The sequence below is a fragment of the Camelina sativa genome, chromosome 7 (genome assembly GCF_000633955.1).
Source record: "Camelina sativa cultivar DH55 chromosome 7, Cs, whole genome shotgun sequence".
Taxonomy (NCBI): Eukaryota; Viridiplantae; Streptophyta; class Magnoliopsida; order Brassicales; family Brassicaceae; genus Camelina; species Camelina sativa.
In genome coordinates this window covers 29,780,851-29,804,657 of record NC_025691.1, presented here as the reverse complement: position 1 = coordinate 29,804,657, position 23,807 = coordinate 29,780,851, and the positions used below count along the sequence as shown (strand labels likewise).

The 23,807-nt window shown below is 39.1% G+C and overlaps 6 protein-coding genes across 6 annotated transcripts; 5 read left to right on the top strand and 1 right to left on the bottom strand.

Annotated features, from left to right (window-relative positions):
* On the top strand, window positions 1,092-3,802 carry LOC104703325 (probable protein phosphatase 2C 18). Its single transcript, XM_010419331.2, has 4 exons — window positions 1,092-1,930; window positions 2,382-2,792; window positions 2,868-2,985; window positions 3,069-3,802. Exons 1-4 carry the CDS (start codon window positions 1,676-1,678, stop codon window positions 3,641-3,643), a joined length of 1,359 nt encoding a protein of 452 aa, XP_010417633.1. The 5' UTR covers window positions 1,092-1,675; the 3' UTR covers window positions 3,644-3,802.
* Window positions 4,440-9,135, top strand: LOC104703324 (probable leucine-rich repeat receptor-like protein kinase At5g49770). The gene is made up of 19 exons (XM_010419330.2): window positions 4,440-4,609; window positions 4,695-4,818; window positions 4,932-5,003; window positions 5,103-5,177; window positions 5,260-5,331; window positions 5,436-5,597; window positions 5,680-5,754; window positions 5,836-5,907; window positions 5,995-6,066; window positions 6,161-6,229; window positions 6,311-6,385; window positions 6,470-6,541; window positions 6,623-6,757; window positions 6,840-7,315; window positions 7,402-7,554; window positions 7,693-7,832; window positions 7,910-8,129; window positions 8,212-8,447; window positions 8,536-9,135. The coding sequence occupies exons 1-19, from the start codon at window positions 4,501-4,503 to the stop codon at window positions 9,046-9,048; spliced, it is 2,922 nt and encodes a 973-aa protein (XP_010417632.1). The 5' UTR covers window positions 4,440-4,500; the 3' UTR covers window positions 9,049-9,135.
* On the top strand, window positions 9,314-11,052 carry LOC104703323 (putative F-box/LRR-repeat protein 23). Its single transcript, XM_010419329.2, has 2 exons — window positions 9,314-9,705; window positions 10,325-11,052. The coding sequence occupies exons 1-2, from the start codon at window positions 9,395-9,397 to the stop codon at window positions 10,842-10,844; spliced, it is 831 nt and encodes a 276-aa protein (XP_010417631.1). The 5' UTR covers window positions 9,314-9,394; the 3' UTR covers window positions 10,845-11,052.
* On the top strand, window positions 11,219-15,737 carry LOC104703321 (sodium/hydrogen exchanger 6-like). The gene is given in 22 exon segments (XM_010419328.2): window positions 11,219-11,563; window positions 11,670-11,721; window positions 11,892-11,951; window positions 12,093-12,117; window positions 12,233-12,318; window positions 12,420-12,531; window positions 12,609-12,671; window positions 12,779-12,798; window positions 12,883-12,977; window positions 13,246-13,274; window positions 13,363-13,394; window positions 13,493-13,540; window positions 13,644-13,704; window positions 13,787-13,884; window positions 13,987-14,062; window positions 14,161-14,180; window positions 14,320-14,417; window positions 14,502-14,620; window positions 14,802-14,885; window positions 14,988-15,088; window positions 15,194-15,294; window positions 15,400-15,737. Coding segments are annotated over 22 exon segments (1,617 nt in total). The 5' UTR covers window positions 11,219-11,376; the 3' UTR covers window positions 15,450-15,737.
* LOC104703320 (uncharacterized aarF domain-containing protein kinase At1g79600, chloroplastic-like) lies at window positions 15,887-18,790 on the top strand. The gene is made up of 4 exons (XM_010419327.2): window positions 15,887-16,409; window positions 16,500-16,727; window positions 16,855-18,300; window positions 18,384-18,790. Exons 1-4 carry the CDS (start codon window positions 16,071-16,073, stop codon window positions 18,510-18,512), a joined length of 2,142 nt encoding a protein of 713 aa, XP_010417629.1. The 5' UTR covers window positions 15,887-16,070; the 3' UTR covers window positions 18,513-18,790.
* On the bottom strand, window positions 20,586-22,736 carry LOC104703319 (syntaxin-52). The gene is made up of 6 exons (XM_010419326.2): window positions 22,533-22,736; window positions 21,813-22,034; window positions 21,485-21,690; window positions 21,285-21,385; window positions 21,167-21,211; window positions 20,586-20,976 (listed from the first exon to the last, which is right to left on the bottom strand). The coding sequence occupies exons 2-6, from the start codon at window positions 22,028-22,030 to the stop codon at window positions 20,845-20,847; spliced, it is 702 nt and encodes a 233-aa protein (XP_010417628.1). The 5' UTR covers window positions 22,031-22,034; window positions 22,533-22,736; the 3' UTR covers window positions 20,586-20,844.

Below are 23,807 nucleotides of genomic sequence, written 5' to 3'. Positions count from 1 at the left end.
ATTTGATTCATAAAATACATCGTTCCCTACTATGACTTTTCTGTTGAAGTTTTTTAGTCTTTTAGGTTTGTTTAAGGAATTATGTAGCATGGAAGCTATTTTTATAACCATGGTTACGTAATGATTTGTGTAATATTGATACAAAACGGGTTATTATTGAGAAACATTCTCTTAAGATGGTGATTAAAACTTAGGAGGTATTTGATAAATTAATGTATTATGTTGGATGCGTGTGAATGAATGCATCTCTCACCAACTCAGTGGGACAACTAAGACTTGTCGTCGTGTCGCATTGGCCAACACACAATCCGTGAATTCTCCTTATAGTCATAACTGTTTCTCTTTAATGCTACATATGTATGCATATATCTATACACATTATGTCTGTATTCTAGATTATATACATACTTTATACTATATGAAGGTTTGTTCAAAAAAAAAAAAAAAAACTCTGTGAAGAATGTGATTAACTTAGTTTGTTCATCATGTATAAACTGAAATTACTATACAATTCATACTAAAATTAGATTTGTTTTTTTAAATATTTAAAATAGTTAAAAAATTTCAATAGCCCAAAAGGAAACCAATCGTGAACGCATATTAAACACCTTTAGTGTAGTATAATTGAACTAGATATTATCAACATTTGTTTGATTTTAAAAATGTGGCAAAGGTTAACACAAGTGGGTACTTCAATTATCAAATTTTTGAACGAAAGACAAATCAGAGTTAATTATTTTTTTCCCGAAACTTGGCTGGCTTTCAGTATTTAGGTTTTTTAATATAAAGGCAGAAAGGGACCCTGTGACTGATAAAATTGTTTAACACTTAACTAACACATTAATTAACAATCAAATTCGAACCAGACGACAAATTACTTTCCAGCTTATGACACGTGGCAACGCATAATTGGGTTAATGGAGGGTACGATGCAGCCAAGAACCAAAAAATTTCCCACAATTATTATTCAGAAAAGAAGAAAAATACAAAAAAAAAAAAAAAAGATCTCACGTGCGGAACCAAACTGTTGTGACCTTTGTCTGATGACATTTCGTCTCTCTCCTTCTCTCAATTACTTACTTCTTTGCATTAACAAAATTTTTAACTTTTTTAGAAATCTCTCTATAAGCAGAAGTGGAGTAAGTAAACGTTGGGCCTTTGTGGGTCTCTCTCTGCAACGTCGCTGTTTTCAAATAATCCTAAATCAATTAAATTCACAAGAATCTGATTTTGAACTGATGATTGTGTGATGGTTCTGTTTTCTCTCTCTCCCTCTCTCTTTTCCTTTTAGTTCTTGCAAATTGGAAAAAGTAAGAGTCTTTTTACCCGAGAAACTAGCAGTTTTCCCGAGAAAATGATTTGAAAAACCAGGTCCCTAAAGCTAAAGCTAAAAAAACGTATACTACTCGTACTAGCAAAAGCTAAAGTAGTTGTAGATGCCAAGTTTCGATTTTTGAGCCTTTTAAGCTTTTTTTTTTTACTTGATTTCGTTTTTCTCGTTTGGCTCCTCCTCCTCCTCCTTTTTTCGCCGAGCAATTTAATCCGTTTTCCCCGAGGAACTGTTTCGTAAATTGTTTGCCGACACAAGAAAAATCTTAGATTTCTTCAATCGGCCATTTCTACAATTTTTTTTTTTTTTTAAAGCTTCGAGCTTTTCCTCCGGATCATTTTCGAAATGGGTCTGTGTTATTCAGTAGATCGAACCACTGGGAAGGAACCAGGAGAAACCAGCACCACCGCCTCTGCGACGGAGACGGCTGATGAGAGGTTAGGATCCGGACGGTGGCGGCGGCCGAGAGATTTAATGGGCGGCGGCGAAATCGAACAGGTTTTGGGTCGCTTTGTTTCCAATGGTTCTAGTAAGGTTGCATGTCTTTACACTCAGCAAGGCAAGAAAGGGACTAACCAAGACGCCATGCTTGTCTTTGAGGTTCGTTTCTTTATATCTTTCTAAATATTGATCTTTTCACTCTGTTTTTGCAACCCATTTGGATTTTGATCATTACTCACAGAACAAGTTAGGGTATTGTGTTCCTCATTCGATTTAGTGTTGTTCAAATGTATGGGGGAAAGCCACTTGGATGATCCGGAACATGATTGCATTATTCTTTTGTTGCTAAGTGCTTAGGAAGAGAGAGAGAAACTTGGAATGATGCATGACTATTAACAATTTTCTGGGACCATTTACAAAGCTTAGAACTTTGAAGATTGAGATGGCTGTGTTTGTTTGTTCTTGTGTTGTCTTGAGTCTTTGACCTGTTTCTACAGGGACCACTAGTTTGCTGGACTCTTCCTTCCTTAGATTCTTCTATTTCTTTCAGTGTTGCGTTGACATCTGAAGACAAATTTCTAACTTTTGTGAAAACTACTTCAAATTCCAGAACTTTTGCTCGAGAGATGATACAGTGTTTTGTGGTGTGTTCGATGGACATGGACCATTTGGTCATATGGTTGCCAAGAAAGTCCGAGATACATTGCCCTTCACACTCTCAACTCAATTGAAAATGACCTTGAATACGGAACAAAGCGGGTTAGTGATGAAGGAGAATGATTTGCAAACCAAAGGTACAGAGGAAGAAGAAGAAGTGCAGAAATCTGAGTCCGTTACTACTATGGATGAGCAATGGTGTGAGCTAAATCCAAATGAGAACAATGATGAACTTCCCGAAATGTATCTGCCTCTTAAACATGCGTTGCTTAAGTCTTGTCAGCAGATAGATAAAGAGCTTAAAATGCATCCAACTATTGATTGCTTCTGCAGCGGAACAACTTCAGTCACTTTGATCAAGCAGGTTCTCAGCTTTGAATCTGCTTGCAACCAAAAGACGATTCAACGATTGCATATTAACTTCTGTGATTTCTTTTAGGGTGAGCATTTGGTGGTTGGAAATATTGGTGACTCGAGAGCCGTTCTTGCCACAAGAGATGAAGACAATGCTTTGCTCGATGTACAGTTAACCGTAGACTTAAAACCGGATCTGCCAGGTACTTTATCACAAATCTTGATCTTAAAACTCCTGAGAAGCCAGAGGCAAATTTCTCAACTTTCTCTTTCGATGTACTTTCAGGTGAATCAGCGAGAATCCAGAAATGTAAAGGAAGAGTCTTTGCATTGCAAGACGAGCCTGAGGTAGCTCGTGTATGGTTACCAAACAGTGATTCACCTGGTTTAGCAATGGCTCGAGCTTTTGGAGACTTTTGTCTTAAAGACTACGGATTNCGAAGCACAGCGGCTCGAGCTTTAGTGGACACAGCGGTTCGATCATGGAGAATCAAGTACCCAACTTCCAAAAACGATGATTGTACTGTAGTCTGCCTCTTTCTACAAGATTCATCAGTAGCCGTGGAAGTTTCAAGCAATGTAATGAAGCATTCACACAAAGAAGAGCCCATAAGGAGTGTTAGTAACAGTATAAGCAATGAGGATGACGAGATTGTCCCCGTTAAAGAAGACAAAACCCCTGCGAGTTTCGGGGTTGAGTCGAAGATGATGACAATGACACTTGCGGAGTGTATTTCGGTGGCACAGGATGATGAGGAATGGTCTGCTTTGGAAGGGTTGACGAGGGTGAATAGTCTCTTGAGCATTCCAAGGTTCTTCTCTGGTGAGCTTAGATCAACTAGTTGGAGAAAATGGTTGTGACTTTTTTGACTTGTGGATTCTATGTTAAGGCCGACAAAAACACTTCATATCACGATGTTCTTTTGTTTCATATCCAACTTTTTTTCTTCTTTTCATGGAAGTTCTTTGCAAATATATAATGTTCTTTTGTTTCAATACATTTCATACATGTGAGATTGTACATGTTAGTAAGACACTAGACAGAGAATCATTCACTAATAGACAACTTTTTTTTTTGAATTATTAACTTTTTTTGGGTTGACGAATTGGATCTATTATTGGATACTCTCTGTCTGTATATTTAACTAAAGTTTGTATTACATGTAGACAAAATGTGTAGTTTCTTGAAAAGTGGAAGAAGTGGCTTTTACGTTTAAAGCATTTAATTAGTTTATGGAGATGGTTGGATTATTGGGCACTGGCGAGACCCCACTTTTTTATGGTAGGTTCCACTATCTTCTGCTTCTCTGTCTTGTGATTCTCAGGCTCAGCATAATGATCAACGAAGGTTGCTTTGATTGGAAAACAGAGCTTAACGGTAACCTAAGTTTACATTATTAATTTTGTAGTGCCTATTTGAAATTATTTTGTACTTATATATAGAAATGTAACACTCAAGTGTTTTAATAACTAAAATGTTTTGTAAAAGAGACACATGAACCGTTAAATTGACTTCGAAGAGAAGGCAAATTGAGTGAAACCTACTTTTCTTGGTGCCACTCGTGTTCCTATTGGCACACTTCCCACTTACATTTTTTTCTCAATGAGACATTGATGAATCTTGTCTCATAAGGAAGCTACTTTAATCTGTTTGTTCTTTCTCCAAGATTTTCACTTAAATATCAAACTTCAAGAACTCATGTCTCTTGAGGAACAATATGGTGGCTTCCAACACCATAACCGCTACGTCGCGGTTGCTATTGATCTGTTTTGCTTACTCGTTCACTTTCTTCTCAATGACTTCCTCAGTCACTGACCCTCGTGATGGTATGTGATGAATTTTCCATTTCCCTTGCGTTGAATCCGTTCGTGGAAATGATTGTGACTTACTCGGTTTGTTGTTTTCTATTAGCGGCCTCGCTGCGTTCTTTGATGGATCAATGGGACAACACACCGCCTAGTTGGGGAGGTTCTGAGGATCCTTGTGGAACTCCTTGGGAAGGTGTCTCCTGCAACAACTCCAGAATCACTGCATTGTGAGTGTTCCTTAATCACTCAGTCATTCGTACCTATGTATGTGTGAAAAAGAAGAAATATTAGAGCAGTTTTCTTAGTTATTTTGTTAACAAGCATAGTCTTTAATGTGCAGGGGTTTGTCAACAATGGGTCTCAAAGGAAGGCTTAGTGGGGACATTGGAGAACTAGCTGAACTAAGATCCTTGTCAGTCTCTTTTGATGAATCATCGACAATTACAACAGAGGAACGTCTCATTTTACTTTTTTTTTTCTGACCTGACCTGGCGACTTTGTGTTGTTTCAGGGACCTTTCGTTTAATCCTGGTCTCACGGGTTCACTTACTTCTCGGTTAGGAGACCTGCAAAAGCTTAACATCCTGTAAACATCTTTTCTGCGCAAACATCCTTAAAGTGATCTCTTTGTTCTTGTTCTAAACAGTTGTATTGTTTTTTTTTTGTAGTATCCTTGCTGGCTGTGGCTTCACTGGTAGCATCCCAAATGAGATTGGCTACCTCAAAGATCTATCTTTCTTGTAAGAAAGACGCAATTTTGCCGTGTTAAGTCTTCTACTTTACCTTAAAACCAACATATGTTTGATGAGACTACTTGCCACTTGGTTCCACCATGTTTTCTCAGGGCCTTGAACTCAAATAACTTCACGGGTAAAATTCCAGCATCTCTTGGAAACCTCACCAAGGTTTATTGGTTGGATCTTGCGGATAATCAGTTGACAGGACCCATTCCAATTTCATCAGGCTCTAGTCCTGGTCTTGATCTTCTTTTAAAAGCCAAACACTTGTGAGTACTTTTATTTTCTCTGCAGACATCTTCTTTAGCTTCAAGTATCTCTCATCTGATGCAAATGTTATTGAAACTGCAGTCATTTCAACAAGAATCAGCTCTCAGGCACAATTCCACCAAAACTTTTCAGCTCTGAGATGATACTGATCCATGTGTATGTCAAGTACTCTATAATCATATTAAACTTCTGCCAAGATTAAGGCTACTCATCTCAACAGATATGTTCAAATGTCAGATTATTCGATGGAAACCAATTCACAGGGAGCATACCTTCCACTTTAGGACTCGTTCAGACACTAGAGGTTCTGTGAGTAACACACCATCTCTTTGTCCTTCGTTTCATGTTTCTTCCCTATCTTCAAAAGATTTAACGTCTCTCTTGGATTTGCAACAGTCGGCTTGACAGAAACACTCTGACCGGAAAAGTTCCAGAGAATCTCAGTAATCTCACAAATATCATTGAACTGTAAGTGTAACCAGAGTTGTAACTTATCCAGATCGATCATCTTTAGTAGGCATCAGTAACGAATGTATACATCTTTGTTTCTGTCTCTCATCAGGAACTTAGCTCACAACAAGCTTGTAGGATCTTTGCCAGATTTGTCAGATATGAAGTCAATGAACTACGTGTAAATTTCTCAGCAACATAGAATGTCTTTGTCTACATTTATGTGTATGTGTGTTCTGATTAAATGTGATGTCTGCTACAGAGATCTCAGCAATAACTCATTTGATCCATCAGAGTCTCCTCTATGGTTCTCAACCTTACTTTCACTGACTACACTGTAAGTGCAACTCTGATACAGTTTACAAACCAGAAAACAAGCATATGGAGCTCTCACAATCTGTTACTATTTTCTTGGATTTAGTGTGATGGAATATGGATCTCTTCAAGGACCATTGCCCAATAAACTCTTTCGGTTTCCACAGCTTCAACAAGTGTAAGTTTCAGCATTTGCTCTTTACTGAAGTTTGATAACTGCTTTATAAAATCATCAACTTACTGATTTGGATTTGCACAGGAAACTGAAAAAGAACGCATTCAATGGAACACTGAGCTTGGGAGACACAGTAGGTCCACAACTCCAACTTGTTGATCTGCAAGACAATGACATTTCTTCTGTAACACTTAGCTCTGGATATACCAATACATTAATGTAAATAGATTCGTTCCTCCTATATTTACTTCAGTTCAAACTGTCTATATCAACCTATTAAAGAAGATCTCTCCTGTTGCAGACTCGTAGGAAACCCTGTATGCACAACAGCTCTCTCAAACACAAACTACTGCCAGATTCAGCAGCAACAAGACAAACGAATATACTCGACCAGTCTTGCTAACTGTGGAGGAAAATCTTGTCCATCAGACCAAAAGATTAGCCCTCAGAGCTGTGAATGCGCCTACCCTTATGAAGGCACACTATACTTCCGAGGGCCTATGTTCAGAGACCTGTCCAATGTGAACACATACCATTCACTGGAGATGAGCTTGTGGGTGAAACTAGGACTTACTCCAGGCTCGGTCTCTCTACAAAACCCTTTCTTCAACAATGATGATTATCTTCAGATACAGTTGGCCCTTTTCCCACCTATGGGCAAGTATTTTAACAGAACTGAAGTTCAGAGAATTGGATTTGACTTGAGTAACCAAACATACAAACCTCCTCCCTTGTTTGGACCTTACTACTTCATTGCATCTCCCTACACTTTCCCAGGTAGCATGTACATAAAAAGCTTATAATACACCTGTTTTTAAAGTTCAAGACACTGGACTCTAACAATATAATAAATATTTTTGCAGCTGAAGGTAACGGACATTCCTTGAGCTCTCGGATGGTCATTGGGATAATAACTGGTTGCAGCGCTTTGGTCCTGTGCCTTGTTGCGCTAGGAATATATGCAATGTGGCAAAAGAGACGTGCAGAGGAAGCTATCGGTTTGAGTAGACCATTTGGTAAGTCCAAAGTGTTGTAAAAACACTACCATTTTAGATTAGTCCCCTGCAGAATCTCTGAGGTCCACCTGCAAAAATATTTCTGTAAAGTAGAAGATTGAACTATTAGGTTTTACAATGGTCTTTTGATTCTCTCAGTTTCATGGGCATCGAGTGGAAAAGACAGCGGTGGTGCACCGCAGCTGAAAGGGGCTCGATGGTTCTCTTACGAAGAAATCAAGAAGATCACGAACAATTTCTCTGTGAGCAGTGAGCTGGGTTATGGAGGTTATGGAAAGGTAGGTTTTTGAAAGATCGATGCTTGAAACTAGGGCTTCACTTTCAGGGTTTGACGTTCCTCTGTTTCTCTCTGTAGGTGTATAAAGGAATGCTTCAAGATGGGCAGATGTTGGCGATCAAAAGAGCACAACAAGGATCCACACAAGGAGGTCTCGAATTCAAAACAGAGATTGAGTTGCTTTCTCGAGTTCATCACAAGAACCTGGTTGGGCTTGTCGGCTTTTGCTTCGAACAAGGCGAGCAGATTCTGGTCTACGAGTACATGTCCAACGGATCACTAAAAGATAGCTTAACAGGTACTGCAAAATTAATTTGGTCTTTTAGCTGATTAAGTAAATCACAAAGACAAAACTTGACCTCTACGCACATTGTTGTTAGGGCGATCCGGTATTGTGCTGGATTGGAAAAGAAGGCTGAGAGTGGCTCTAGGATCAGCAAGAGGACTAGCATACCTCCACGAATTGGCAGATCCTCCGATCATCCACAGGGACGTGAAGTCAACTAACATTCTTTTGGATGAGAATCTCACGGCCAAGGTTGCCGATTTTGGCTTGTCCAAGCTGGTTTCAGACTGCACCAAAGGCCATGTTTCAACACAAGTCAAAGGCACATTGGTGAGTTTTATGATCAATTCATCTCTGACTTAAATTAGGGAACCTTGTTTGGTTTCTGATGGAATTGAATTGAAACGGTCAATGGCAGGGATATTTGGATCCAGAATACTACACAACGCAGAAACTTACAGAGAAGAGTGATGTGTATAGCTTCGGTGTCGTAATGATGGAGCTGATCACGGCGAAACAGCCGATAGAGAAAGGCAAGTACATTGTTCGAGAGATCAAGCTTGTAATGAACAAGAGCGACAATGAATACTACGGACTAAGAGATAAGATGGATAGGTCGTTGAGAGACGCCGGAGCTCTGCCAGAACTGGGGAGGTATATGGAACTAGCCCTGAAATGCGTTGATGAGACGGCTTCTGAGAGGCCAACGATGAGTGAAGTGGTTAAAGAGATTGAGATGATCATCCAGAATAGTGGGACAACGAGTAGTAGCTCCTCTGCATCTGCGTCGTCTTCAGCTACAGAATTTGGTGTCGTGAAGGGCGGAGAGAAGCTTTTGTATGGTGGTAGTTTGAGGAAGAAAGAAGCACAAGACGGAGAGTTTGATTATAGCGGTGGCTACTCTGTTCCGACCAAGATAGAGCCCAAGTAAAAAAAAATAACTATAATTCTGATTATGAACATGCTCTTATCATGGTTTCTTGCTTCTGAGATTTGATTATACATAATATTTTTGTCATCGTTATGTCGGTGTTACTTTATAACGCATGACGGCATGAATGAAAGTGGAAAAGTCAAATATTAATGGAAAACTTGTTGACCTGGAGAAAGAACACTGAGTAAGCCTAGGCCCAATATTGTATTCGATTATTGGGCTTCCTATAAATGGCTCATTTTGAGACTGATTAGGCTTTCTTTTTTAGAGAGAAAGAAAGAAAGTAGCGTGTGTGTTGAGATTGAGATTCTCTCTATCACAGTCACAGTCACAGTCACAAGAAATGGCTTCGAAAAAAAGTAAAATAGCTTCGTCATCTTCGTCGTCGAGCAACTGGGCGGAGCTTCCGCCGGAGTTAATTTCTTCGATTTTAATCCGATTGAGCACGGTTGATCTACTGAAAGCTCAGATTGTGTGCAGATCGTGGCGACGCGTCTCTAAAGACCCATCGATGTGGCGGATAATCGAATTGGAAGACGTAGCCTCTGAAGATATGTGTCGTCGCGCCATTGATCTCAGCGATGGTGGTTTGGTCGAGATCTTTATTGATGTTAAGAACTTGGGTGAAGCTATCCTCGCATACATGGCCGAGAGGTTTCTTCTTCGATCTCTCTCTCTATCTCTCTCTCTCTCTATATATATATATGTATATATATACCCTTAACAGTACACTTAGCTAATTTAGAGAATTTGGGGCGTTGATTTGATTGCTATGTTGTTACTTTTCTTGGGAGGATATTTTTATTTGCCCTTACTTACTCCTCTGAGTCTGAGAGAACGAACAACCAAGGGGAACTTATCTCGTCTCTTTCCTCTTACTGATGAGTGATGAATCATTCACTGTTAAAAAATACTTACTTGAATATGTTGTACATAGGCTTGGATTGATTACAAAGTTACAAAAAAAAAATCAAATAGGTTATATAATCAGTTGTCGTCATTGGTTTTGTTTTTTGGGGTCTTCTTCTTCTTCTGCATATTGTAAACTTGGTGTTTGTGATTGTTATTTATTCCAATTTCCCTTTTCTTTCCATGTTTTGGCGTTGAATACATGATCCACCTGATCAATCCTAACTTTGTTATTATGCTTTTGTTGTCAAATCAGTATTTTGGCTCCAGTTTCTTTTATCTGCTGCTACTATTTTTCTTCTTCTCTATCTTAGATCCTATTATGGTTCTAACTTTTTTACACACTCTATTATTTTCTTTGCAGGTCAAGTCTTCTGAGAAGCCTTATACTATCAAGTCGATCATGTTTCTCTTTCTTTCCAGATGATATTTTTCGCGAAGCAGTTGTGAAACTTCCATTGCTTGAGTACCTCCATGTTCCAAGCTTCATATTTTCAAGAGAGTCTCTGAGAGTTGTAGGCAAGTCTTGTCCAAATCTGAAAACGTTGAAGCTACACCACCACTGCCCTTCCTCCCGTGATGCTGATGATTCGATAGCCATGATAATTGCAGACAGCATGCCCGGACTACGCCACCTCGAGCTTTGCGGACACCCTCTATCTAACATGGGCTTGAAAGCCATTCTTGACGGTTGTCCTCACCTGGAATGCCTAGATTTACGCGAGTGTTTTCACATTGACCTTTCAGGGAATCTGGGGAAGCGGTGTTTGGAGAGGATCAAATATTTGAGACGCCCCAATGACTACCCACCAGAAACAGAAGAAGAGTCCTATCTAAATGATATTTTGTCAGATATAGGATTGCCTGATCCCCCCTATGATTGAACTATTGAAGATGGTTTCATCTTGGTTAAGGTGACTTGTTCGTGAAGTTGCTTTGTCAATCTCGTCCGATCAGCAACGCTCCACAATATCATCAGCCTAGTTAATATTGTTTCCTTGTGTGTGTAAGTGTAATGGGATCTGTTTTGTAAACATGATGAGTCACCACCACCACTGGATTCAAAACCATATATTACACGCAATTAGCCCACGTCTTTGGTAAAAATCGTGATTACTAAACAAGAAAAATCTAAACAGAGTAGTTGGGCCAAATAAAAAAATATATTAAAAGTTTTTGATACTAGTGAAAGCCCAAAACGGAAGGCCACCTGAGAAGTCAGAGCAGCAGTGGGGACGCAGATTCCTATAAATTGCGTCCTGCACAAAGGAAGAAGAACAAGTCCATCTCACAAGTTTCATTAATTCCGTTTTCGTGAATCTCTCTGTGTACAAAGACGAAGAGCAAACAAGACGAAGTGACACTGATAGAAACCCTAGGGTTTTTTTTTTGTTTGTTAAATTCCGTCGAGGCGTAATGTCGTCGGAGCTGCAGATTTCGCCGGCGATTCACGACCCGCAAGGGCAAGAAAAGCAGCAGCAAGCCGCCGGAGTCGGGATTTTGCTTCAGATCATGATGCTTGTCCTCTCTTTTGTACTCGGTCATGTCCTTCGCCGTCATAAGTTCTATTATCTACCTGAAGCTTCTGCTTCTCTTCTAATCGGTTTGTTTTCTCTCTCTCGTCTTCTTCTTCTTACTCCTTTGTATTGCGATCGCCCTTCCCGTGTTCAATCGATTGTTTTTGTTTTGATTTACTTGTGGAATTTTAGGGCTGATCGTTGGTGGTTTAGCGAACATCTCGAACACGGAGACTAGCATTAGGTTCGTCGTTCAACTAATTAATTTTTTTTTTTTTTTTAGTATTTTCTCAATTATTATTTATATACATATTGCTATTTTTATTGTCCTTTCTCCACTGACCTAGGAGTGTAAATGACTCACATAAGTATTTATTATTCTTGAATGCTAATCGATTTTGCGTTTTTCTCCAGGACATGGTTCAATTTCCACGATGAATTCTTCTTTCTGTTTCTGCTGCCTCCCATCATATTATATCCTTTATCGAGTTTTGTATTTGCAAATGTTCTTGCCTTTAGTTTAGTTTACACTTACGTCTCTGTGTTACATAATCTTCTCAATGAGTCAATTTGGCAATAAAATATGTTGTTTTTTCTTGACGTACTTGTTTGCACTCAGTCAGGCTTCAGTCTGCAACCTGTAAGTGCAGAGACCTCTCCTGTCTTTATTGATTTTCTTGTTTAACCATCAGATATTGCATCCTTGCTTTCGTATTCTTGATGATGCTTACGTTGTTGCTGGGTTTTTTATGCAGAAACCTTTCTTTTCAAACTTTGGAGCCATTGTCACTTTTTCAGTGCTTGGAACTTTTGTAGCTTCCATGGTTACTGGATTGCTAGTGTAAGTATCTCGTTCTTGTGCAGGGCTTATGTTTGTAACATTTTTCTTGACAGAAAAAGGCACTCTTTCCATTATTCATATATTTCTTTTTCTCTTTGAAGGTACCTTGGCGGTGTGATGTTTCTCATGTACAGACTTCCATTGGTCGAGTGTCTCATGTTTGGCTCTCTTATCTCGGCCACTGATCCTGTCACTGTATTGTCTATATTTCAGGTATTTTCACTGCTTATTTACAATTTTCTGAATGGTACTAGTTTTCGACCGCTTCTTACTACTGTATTTTTTGTCAGGAACTTGGTTCAGATGTAAATTTGTATGCCCTGGTGTTTGGAGAATCAGTTTTAAATGATGCTGTAAGTAGTTTTTGAGAAGTGATTTCTACTTTCTGTATGTATATACTAGGATGAAAAATGGCACATTACTCATCAGGCCTTTTTCTTTCTTATGTTGCTTTTTGCAGATGGCGATATCTCTGTACAGGTTTATAAGCTAATTCAAAATAAGGTTTGAAACACTATAATTAGATGGTTAGGTATTTTAACAAGGTTATAAACTGGGACGCAGGACAATGTCCTTGGTGAGAAGTCATTCCTCTGGACAGAATTTCTTTATGGTGATAGTCAGGTTTCTCGAAACGTTTGTCGGTTCAATGTCTGCAGGTTTGCTTTAATCACCTGCCTTACTTTTTCTCTGTCCCTATATTCATGCATGGTTGGGCTCTCTCAACTTGAAATGGCATGGTAGCGTATGAGGTTGAGAATGCTGCTAATAAAATTCGACGTTATGAGCAAGTTTAAAGGAAGAAATATAACATAAAAATATCATACTGAATTTGACATTTCAAGCTTCTCAAGATTTTCTTATGTCACTATATATTCTTATATTTGTCCTTCGGGTTATTAAAAAGCCAAATGTGTGCTTCTGCAGGCGTTGGAGTTGGATTCACCTCTGCTCTCATATCCTTTTTGTGGTTCTAGATTCTTTTTGAAACATTTCACTTCATTACATACACATAGATGTTTTGTTAGCCTTAATGCAAAGCACCTATTCAAGTATGCAGGGCTGGATGTTGACAAGTGAGTGACCGTAGTCTGTGTTTGAAGATTTATTTATTTTGGGTTCTATTGGTCAGCGATGAAATATTTTATTCTGATTCGCTCGCTCCTTCTTTCAGTCTGCAGAACTTGGAATGCTGCCTCTTCGTGCTTTTTCCATATTTCTCGTAATAAAAGTCTTCTCTTCTATATTAGCTATGTGTCTCCTATATTCCACTCTCATAGAATTAGAAATTGTGCAGTTTGTTAACTTTGTTTTCTTTGTGCTAGATACATGCTTGCTGAAGGTCTCAGTCTATCTGGCATCGTATCGATTCTATTTACTGGGATTGTGAGTTGTCATTCAATTACATGAACTTATGTGTTTTCGCCAAAAGTAAAGTAGTATAACGGAAACTGCCTGTGCCTTCTAGGTCATGAAACATTATACCTACTCAAACTTGTCTGCAAATTCTCAGCGATTTGTGTCTGCGTTTTTTCATCTGATATCTTCACTGGCAGAGACTTTTGTGTATGTATTTGATTCTTATTCTCCCATGCATATTAATAGTTTGGTTTTTAGTAATGTTCGTCAGTGACGTGATCTTACAATTTGAAATGATAAAATCTGCAGGTTCATCTACATGGGTTTTGATATTGCCATGGAAAAGCATAGTTGGTCACACTTGGGATTCATCTTTTTCTCTATTGTATCCTCTTACTCAAGTTTTACTGAATCGGAATTCACTTATTTCCTTTCTATATGTTGGTCCTTAACTTTATTTTTATCTTTGGTGATGAACTTCAGTTATTTATCGTAATTGCAAGGTATGCTTTTTGTTTCACTTTGATGATCTGTATAAGACTATAAGTACATATATTCATTTCCGAATAGTTTTTTTTTTTTTTTTTGCTGCTGTTTTTGGTGTCTGATAGTGTTACTCTTTGTAATATATGTCTTACTCAGGGCAGCTAATGTGTTTGGTTGTGGATATTTGGTCAATCTGGCACGGCCTGCTCATAGGAAAATACCAATGACGCATCAGAAAGCACTTTGGTACAGTGGTAAGATACTGCTCTTTTTCCCCTGAAGTAGTTATTGTTTACAATTTAATAGTAATAAATAACAAAGACATGTGGATTGCATAGGACTTCGAGGTGCTATGGCTTTTGCTCTTNTGGGTTCTATTGGTCAGCGATGAAATATTTTATTCTGATTCGCTCGCTCCTTCTTTCAGTCTGCAGAACTTGGAATGCTGCCTCTTCGTGCTTTTTCCATATTTCTCGTATTAAAAGTCTTCTCTTCTATATTAGCTATGTGTCTCCTATATTCCACTCTNCAATTTGATTTAAACTGAGCATCCCGATCAAAGGTTTCTGTTGCTGATAACTGAGCCAAAGTATTTTGCTTACCATGTGATCCTTGATGGCTACTGGAACTGATTGCAGGTGTTGCTGATTGGAGGATCCACTGGTACAATGCTTGAAGCCCTAGAGGTCGTAGGTGATAGCCATGATACATCCTTAGGTGATGTAAGTCAGCTGAACGTAAATATTATTTAAGCCATTTACGTAGAATTCATGTCCTAAAAGATGATCCCTCCTATTAGAACGCTAATCTCGGTCTCTTGTCAGGGTTTTGAGGTGGTGAACAGTCGTTATATGACTAGTTATGATGATGAAGATACACCGTCAGGAAGCGGATTCAGGACAAAACTAAGAGAGTTCCATAAGAGGTAAATGACTCATCAACTTACTCACGCCGCAACAACATTTTGTCGGCTTTCAATTCTCTATGAAAACACAAGAATCCGATTCATTTATTGTTTTGTTGTATGCAGCGCGGCATCATTCACAGAACTAGATAAGAACTATCTAACACCATTCTTCACAAGTAACAACGGAGATTATGATGATGAGGATAACATAGAGCAACACCATGGTAATATCATAATATATACTCTAATCTCTTGCTTCACTATTATATGCTTTATTTATTACTCCCCAAAAAAAAACCATGAAATATATAAATCAATGGGTTTTGCAGAAGAACGAATCCCATTTACTAGAAGAGGAAATCTAAATAACCGAGGCTAAAATTCCCGAGAGAAGAAATCTAAGTGTTTTTTTCACCGGCATATATGTACATAAAAGAAATTGGATGTATCGGAGGAAGTAGTGAGAAGGGTATCTTCTAGAGTTCTCTCTAATATGGGACTTGTGTTGTTGGTTTTGAACCTCAAAGGGAGATATTGTTAGGTTGAAACTAATTACATTCACACAAAAAAAAACTTAATGGCCATGGCTGCTTATACTTGTCTATCCCAGGAATGTTAAAAAAAAAATTATTTGGAAATGCGATAATGTCTCCTTTGTCTCGTGGTTTGTTATTGTTTCCGGGTTGAAGAATTAAATAGAGAACGTCACGGCATGCCCAAAGTGTGGACCTTGTTTTTTCGTCTAATATAACTATATTTTGTAGTTGAGAGTCTCTCTAGGAAGTAATAAGTTTACCAAATACGCTTCTAATCACTCCATCTTTCGTTCATAAATAAATATCTCTCCTCTCTCTTCTCTCTTCTCTCTTCTCTCTTTTGTTATTTCTTCTTCTTCTTTCATGGCTCTTACTGGCTGGGCAATCACAATCTGAATCCTTTCTTCTTTATTCTTCTATACTTCTCTCTCTATCTATCTGATTTTCGCGGAGAGCGTTCCACGATGAGTCTGGTGGTTGGTCAGTCGCTGGGTTTAACTCTATTCGGTGATGGTCTTTCGTTACGCAATTCGAAAAGAAATGGCGCAAAATCCAAGTTTTTCTTTGTCAATCGGAGGGGAATAGCTCGTGCGGCTCTGGTTCAAGCTAGGCCTAGAGAGGATGGAGCGTCGGCGATTCCTTCTCCCTCGGCGAGAGCGACTACGGCGTCGGTTGTACAGTACCGGCGAGCTGATCTCGCGGATGACCTTCAAGCTGAGGCGCGAGCTCTGGGTCGTGCTGTTGATGCTTCTGTTTATTCTCCGGAGCTCATCGCCAGGAAACATGGCTCTCAGCCTTTCAAGGTTAGCTACTTCGTTTCGTTCGTCAGTCTTTTTGGAGTTTCAAGTCTTTGTAGTTCCACTGAGAGTTGCAGCTCAATTTCGGACTTTTAGGCTTTGCGAAGAAGTTTGGAGATATTGGGAGCTTTGAGTGGTTTCGCTTTGAAATTGGGGATTGATCAGAAGCAAGGCAACTTAGAGAAGAATATGAAGAAGAGAGCAGGCCAGCTCCGCCGCATTTTCACTCGTCTCGGACCTACTTTTGTTAAATTGGGTCAAGGTCTCTCCACCCGACCAGACCTCTGTCCACCTGATTATCTTGAAGAACTTGCAGAGCTTCAGGTTCACCTCTTCTTACCCCATCATTTACTCAGCTTTACATCTTTAGTATCAAAAAGGCATATTTGTTTGGGATAGGGAAGAGTATATCTCTAACTTTGAATACTATTTTGTTTGAGTTCCTAAATAGGATGCTTTGCCAACCTTCCCTGATGCAGAGGCCTTCGCTTGCATTGAGAGAGAGTTGGATTTGTCTCTAGAGTCCATCTTCTCGTCTATATCCCCTGAACCAATCGCAGCAGCTAGTCTTGGCCAGGTTTACAAAGCTCAGCTGAGGTATTCAGGTCAGGTTGTTGCTGTCAAAGTTCAACGCCCTGGAATCGAAGAAGCTATTGGCCTTGATTTTTACCTCATTAGAGGAGTTGGGAAACTCATTAACAAGTATGTTGACTTCATCACTACCGATGTCCTTACCCTTATCGACGAGTTTGCCTGCAGAGTTTACCAGGAGCTAAACTACGTCCAAGAGGCGCAAAACGCCAGAAGGTTTAAGAAACTGTATGCTGATAAAGCAGATGTTCTTGTTCCTGATATTTTCTGGGATTACACGGGCCGCAAGGTTCTAACAATGGAATGGGTTGAGGGAACTAAACTGAACGAGCAACTTGCCATTGAGAGTCAGGGTTTGAAGGTTCTGGATCTTGTAAATACAGGAATCCAGTGTAGCCTACGGCAACTCTTAGAGTATGGTTTTTTCCACGCTGACCCTCATCCTGGTAATCTCTTGGCAACACCTGATGGAAAACTTGCCTTTCTAGACTTTGGCATGATGAGTGAGACACCAGAGGAAGCTAGATTTGCTATCATAGGTCATGTTGTTCATTTAGTGAACCGAGATTATGAAGCCATGGCCCGAGATTACTATGCTTTGAAGTTCTTGTCGCCTGATGTGGATGTTACTCCCATCATACCAGCTCTCAGAGACTTCTTTGACGATGCACTTAATTATACTGTGAGCGAGCTCAATTTCAAAACTTTGGTTGATGGTCTAGGTGCTGTCTTCTATCAGTATCCATTTAATGTCCCGGCCTACTATGCTCTGATTCTGAGGTCGCTTACTGTGCTTGAAGGTTTGGCACTTTACGCAGATCCTAATTTCAAAGTCTTAGCTGCTTCATACCCATATTTTGCCAAAAGGCTTCTCACTGATCCAAACCCGTATCTAAGAGATGCCCTTATCGAGCTTTTATTCAAAGATGGAAAATTTAGGTGGAATAGACTCGAGAACCTTCTACAACAGGGAAGTAAAGATAGAGACTTCTCAGCAAAGGATGCTCTGCAACCAGTTTTGAAGCTGTTGCTGGATCCAAATGGGGAAGAGCTTCGACTGTTAGTAATTAAAGAAGCTGTACGAGTCAGTGAAGCGATTGCGTTGGGCACTGTTGTTGATACATACAATTCCCTTCCTGAGTTTCTGCGATCTCTTGTCTTCAATGGAAATGGGAATGGCCCTCTGACAATGAGCTCCACGGAACTTCAAAGTACGCTTGAGCTTCGGGATCAGGTCTCTAGAATCTGGGGCCTTCTTCAATCTTCAGAAAGCTTTGATCCTGCTATTTTGCAGCCAATAGTACAGGTGACTTCATTGATCTTGTGCGCTGAACTGATCCATAACGTAATTGATCAGTGAGCTAAAGGAACTCTTATTTTGTTAATCAGGTGTTACAACAACCAGAGGCACGAAGACTTGGAGGACGTGTTGCAGGCGGTGTAGGCCAACGTCTTGCAGCTCGGTTTCTGCAACAACTCCTTCGAGCCACAACACCAACTCCGGCACCAACCCCATAGGTCCTCTTTTCTTCTCAGTAAAATGGTAAATTGTATATTAAGGCGAGACACTTGCAAACCACATAATTGCTTCATGTTACGGTAATATAGTATCATTCTTTCTCTTTGTATTTGACAAAAGTATAACCGATGAGCAATGCCTGCACAAAATAGGCATGTGATTGCAAAATTGTGTGGGTTTTACAGTTTGATACAATCTACACAGTTGAGCAATGTACAATCCAAAAACTCAAGTGCTAGTGCTCATCCTTACACTGTTGGAGGAAGGCTATGTGTAAGTTTCTCTTCTCTTTTCTGATACACTGCTTCTGAGGTTGTCTCTTTATTTGGCAGAGACCAACATCGTTTATCAAAAGAAACAAAAATAACGCAACTTCTTTAGCTCACGACTCTCTTAACATCGTCATCTAAGAGAACCTACTTTCAGTCGAAGACACCAGAATCTAACATGCTTACGCCATTAGGAAACCAATGAAATGGGCAAAAAAAATTCAAAGTAACGTTGTTAATCCAGGGTATACCAAGAATGCTTATACATCGTACCGTCAGTTACCAATTGCTCCTCTTGAGTCACAGAAGGAGATGACGAATCAAAATTGATGAATTTATGGCGAAGAATTAACATCAAGCCATTGAAGGCTTATCTATGCTATTGGGCATTTTAAAAACATTTATGGGCCTATAATTATTTGAAAACTAAGCTCCTTCAAGCCCAATGGGCAGTATAAAATAAACCCAAATGTGACGCGCGTGGTTATCGAGCTGCGAAATAGAAACTTCTTACCCACTCTCACAATGAGCGCATCGATGCCACCTCTCCGAAATCCCTGGACTAAACCTTCGAAAATCGCTGTTTTTGTTAAAATATATAAACTGGCGTGAAGTAACTTTTTTAGTTTGAGGGGATATTTGTATTTGTGATATGATTTAAAAAAAAAACCTAAAATTAAGTATTAACCAATCCTTAACAGGTTAGTCTAGGTTGTGGCTCAATTCGAGTGGTGCTCTCGTGGTTGGTGGTTTGAAGGGGACGATCCCAAGTCGTTTTCGTGATCTGGTATTGTATCTCTCTCGTCTCTCTCTTCTTTGGATAGTGGGTTTTTCGTCAAGGATGTGTTGGTTTTAGTGTCGTTATGGCTTCAACCGAGGGTTTTAGTTTGCTTTGAGTTGTGGTTTGTGTCCGCAAATTTGCCTTCTCTGGTTAAGGGTTTGAATTGGGTCGTAGCTCTTCTGCTAGTTTGGGTCTGCTGGTTTGTTAGTGTTGGCGTTGCGAGCTAGATTTCGTTCCTTGTGTTGGTCATTCGGATGTTTTTTTGTTGCTAATCATCTACTAGCTCTCCTCTGTGGCTTTTTGGAGTCTTGGAACTGAGTTCTAGACAATAGCAGTGGAATAGACCTTCAGCTCTTCTCTTGCGAGGAGGTTACCAGTTTTGGGTCGGTAGATGGCTGAAGCTGGGTTTGACGAGGGTCCGCGTGTAAGAGCTGCTGGTCTTCTTTGATTTGTCTCAGGTCGATTCGCAAGGTTTTTCTTTGCTCCTAGTTTGGTTCGCCCACCATGGGGTTCTGGTTTGATGTGGTGGTTGTGGTTTCTATTTCTCTGTTATGGTATAAATTCTGCTTTCGTTCTTGCCGGTTTAATGATGGTACTTCTTCGGTGTGCTATCTTAGTGCTTCCGGTCTTCTGGGTACTCTCCCGTGCTTACAGGTTCTTTGGGAAAGCTTAGTAGAATTCGCTCAGTTTCAGTTGAGCAGTTTTAGAGCTTTGATCCTTCTCTTATTCCCTTTGTAAACTTTTACTTTAGGTTTTTGCTTTTGTTTTTTTTCTTTAAGTCCTAGTTTCCGGAGATGTGTTACCTACCGGTTTAAGTTTCCAGGGGTTATGTTGTTAACCGCCAGAGATATGTTTTAACACTTCTTCTATGAAAAAGTTTAGATGACAAAAAAAAAAGTATTAACCAATCCAAAGAATGAAATTACATAAAAGAGGTGAATGTGACCAATACTTCCCCCATCAGAAGCACCGCCTACAATGCTAAAATTCTGTTTCTGCACTGTCCTAGCCACTAGTAGTTCTTAATTGAAAACCGAGTATGAGCCATACCGTATATAGACAAATGCAAACTTAGTTTACAATTCGTGGACATTTCGAAGGCCTTACAGATTCTATACTTTTTGAGGTTTCTTACACGCTGCGGTATTAAACTTTGCAATGGAAGGAAAGGAGCATAAATATCGAAACGAGGAATAGATTACAACCATTAAGCAAGCGCAGAGGAGAGGCTGAGAGCACAGGATAAGCTTTCACAAGTTACCACCAGGCACCATGCTGGCACTACAGGTACTTAACCAGCAGCCAAATCACAAGAGCAAGACCAACGATTCCAAGCACAGATAAAAGCATCGACATGCATGAGCAACCACTTTTCATGCTCTTGTTCATCACGGCAAGGCTCTTTTGCACACGCTGCCATCATCAAGAAACACAAACAGGCCACATCAAATCCAAGACGAGATGTGAATCACATTAAACTTGAAAAATTGTTGCTTTTTATGATTAAAAAGGCAACTACAGCGAGGTTCTGGTCTTTAGCTTATCAATGGACCAGCTTAGGCTAGCAACTAATGAGACTAATGTGTTCAAAGAATATACTTACCCGTAAGCGAGAGTCAGTGACATCTACATGGTAATCTAAGTCATCCTGCATGGAAGAAAGGCAGATTTCATTAGAACAAGAATTCAAAATCAACAAATGAACAATAGCGGATACATACAATAAGCCTGGTCTGCAGAGTGAGCTCCTCGTTGACAGCGAGAGCAATGTGCTTGGTACTCATGACTGTTTCCTCCAACTTCTCAAGTCCCTCGTCTTGTTCTACTCATGGGAAAAAAATACAAACAAAAGGGAAATCAATACAGAAGGCAAAATTCATTACTATGGACCTAGAAAATTGTGTTACATACCACAGCTTACCTCTCATAACTTGCCGTTGAAATCCAACAATTCCTTGGTTGTCCATGCCAGAGACTCTTTTCATCGCATCATCCGGCTTTATATCTGGACCAAGCAAGCTGTCTCTGTTTGCAAAGTTTGACATATTCAAAGCAGAGGCCACCTGATTTGTTTTTGATCTCAAATTCCCAACCATATCCTTGCGACGATTCATCTCTTTATCAGAACTGTTAATCAGCAATTGCAATACACATTAACCATAATAAAAATAGGTCAAGACCAACATGAAACTTAGTGTTGTCTAAGATGGGGAGTTTAACAGACAACCATATTTATAAAAAAGGCTTACACATTCAGCTTCCCAGGAACCTTAACAAGAAGGGACTGTAGACTGTCTAATCGGGTCCCCAAAATGGTGATCTTTCTTCGTATGGCTGAGGCACGACGTTGAGCATCAGGCCCGGTTAACCCGGAGGCATTCCTTTCAGACATCATGCCATGAATATCATCAGAGAGTTTCAAAGCCTCATTGTAATCTCTCATCCATGCATCCGAAGAAGACGCCATTGACCTGGAAACAAGTTACTAACTAATTAAAAGATAACTAAAAAAACAACAATATTAATCTTCTACATAGCTATAATAATACTAAGAGAATCACAAGTACATGATTATACAAGGGTAAAAAAACTAGCTTCTAGAGAACCAAGTATATATCTCTTACATGAACAAACATAATGAAGAATTTATTTTTAAAAAAAACTCAACCTTACTCCGAAACTTCAGGAAGAATTTAAAAAAAAAAAAAAAAAAAAAAACTTTACTGTTGGGTAGAATAAAATTTGAGACGGCGGAATCAAGAAAAACAAAAAAAAAGAGAGCAAAATTCGCAGCTAGATGAGCAAAGAAGAAATCAGCAACTTAGCCCAAAAATCTACGATCCAAAAATTCAAAAACAGCGAAGATTTGCGCCCCCGGAAAAAAAAAACCCCCAAATCAAAGCACCGACGAGATTGACCTAAATTACATGGAAAGAAGAAGAAGAAGAAGAAGAATCGGAAAAGCTTACCCTAAAAATTCGTTGCACCCTTGGTGATTTCTCGGGCGCGGGTCTTCCTTCTACTTTTTGACGATCTGAAACGCGATCGTCGTGCTCTTGCTGACTTTACAGGCGCCGGGGGAGTCTCAAAACGAAAGTTATGATTAAGGACAATTCTTGGTTCACCCTCCTCCTAGGGGGCTGAATCTCTCTTATTCACCCCACTTAATTAATTAATTAAGGAAACAAATTATTAATTAAAAAAAAAAAAATCTGTATATCATTCAATTTTTCTATTTTATCCCAACATCAATAAAAAAAAAATCTGTAGAAACGCCAACCAAGTTTTTTCTATTTTATCCCAAGATTATTTTTACCGTTGGATGTAATACTGATTGGATAAAAGTTAGGGTTGAGATGACGTAACAGAAAGCAATTACGGGTTATAATGTGTAAATACTTTATAATAGTAGTAATATTTATTCGTTGTTGGGCTTTCTACGTTAAATGGGTCGTTTTCATAGAAGGGTATTTACTTTAAGGCCCATTTAATATAATGTGAAACGACGCCCTATTCTTGCTTGGTCTGATGATCTCTACGTTTTGTTTCTTTTTTTCTTCATTTAAAAGTAATCTCTTTAGATTTTAATTTTTTTTCTTTTGTTATATAATATCCGAGAATTAGTATTAAATTTCACTCCTTGTTAATAGTTGTTATAAAATAAAATAAAAAATAATAATATAACCAGCTGATCCAGTAATCCACCTGAACGAAACTGTGTAGTGTGTACAACACATATACTAAGATAATGAGAGCGCTTTGAGTTTATACGAACACTTGGCCATAATGGGGATTCTAAAATAACATTATATAAGTTTCAGAACATGTTGGTATCTATATGATTAAACGCTCATTAATAAAGGGTTTAATGCATGACGTCTTCGTGAAGGCAACGGCACATCTATCTCAATAAGATAATAATTGGCGCAACAGAAACTTTTAAGTTCCATAAATTGTTACGAAGAGATGATTTACCGTGAGAATCCAATGTTTTTATGTGTTTCGTGTATCTTGACATGGAATTTAGGAAATTAAAGTTACCATTTATATATATCATATCCGTATTTATGTAACTCGTTTTTGTGGAAAAAATAAAAAAATAAAGAGAACAAGAGAAGGGCTAAATTGTTTGGGGTGGAATCTCAAGACGTACGAGAGGGTTAAGTCAAACGAGGGGACCTTGAATTGTGGATTTGGTGTTGGACCATCACGTGCTCTCCTCCACGGCCTTTCAGGATTTTGCT

Bases quoted from the DNA above. Each gene is read 5' to 3' on its own strand.
- LOC104703319 (XM_010419326.2), bottom strand. From the start codon at position 22,030: ATGGCGTCTTCTTCGGATGCATGGATGAGAGATTACAATGAGGCTTTG. The intron at 21,691-21,812 runs GTAAGCCTTTTT...GCTGATTAACAG, and splicing joins GTTCCTGGGAAGCTGAATGT to TTCTGATAAAGAGATGAATC. The intron at 21,386-21,484 runs GTAAGCTGTGGT...TCCCATGAGTAG, and splicing joins TCAACGGCAAGTTATGAGAG to AACAAGACGAGGGACTTGAG.
- LOC104703323 (XM_010419329.2), top strand. From the start codon at position 9,395: ATGGCTTCGAAAAAAAGTAAAATAGCTTCGTCATCTTCGTCGTCGAGC. The intron at 9,706-10,324 runs GTTTCTTCTTCG...TTTTCTTTGCAG, and splicing joins CTCGCATACATGGCCGAGAG to GTCAAGTCTTCTGAGAAGCC.
- LOC104703324 (XM_010419330.2), top strand. From the start codon at position 4,501: ATGGTGGCTTCCAACACCATAACCGCTACGTCGCGGTTGCTATTGATC. The intron at 6,386-6,469 runs GTAAGTGCAACT...TCTTGGATTTAG, and splicing joins TTACTTTCACTGACTACACT to TGTGATGGAATATGGATCTC. The intron at 7,833-7,909 runs GTAGGTTTTTGA...TTCTCTCTGTAG, and splicing joins GTTATGGAGGTTATGGAAAG to GTGTATAAAGGAATGCTTCA.
- LOC104703320 (XM_010419327.2), top strand. From the start codon at position 16,071: ATGAGTCTGGTGGTTGGTCAGTCGCTGGGTTTAACTCTATTCGGTGAT. The intron at 16,410-16,499 runs GTTAGCTACTTC...TCGGACTTTTAG, and splicing joins ATGGCTCTCAGCCTTTCAAG to GCTTTGCGAAGAAGTTTGGA. The intron at 16,728-16,854 runs GTTCACCTCTTC...GTTCCTAAATAG, and splicing joins AAGAACTTGCAGAGCTTCAG to GATGCTTTGCCAACCTTCCC.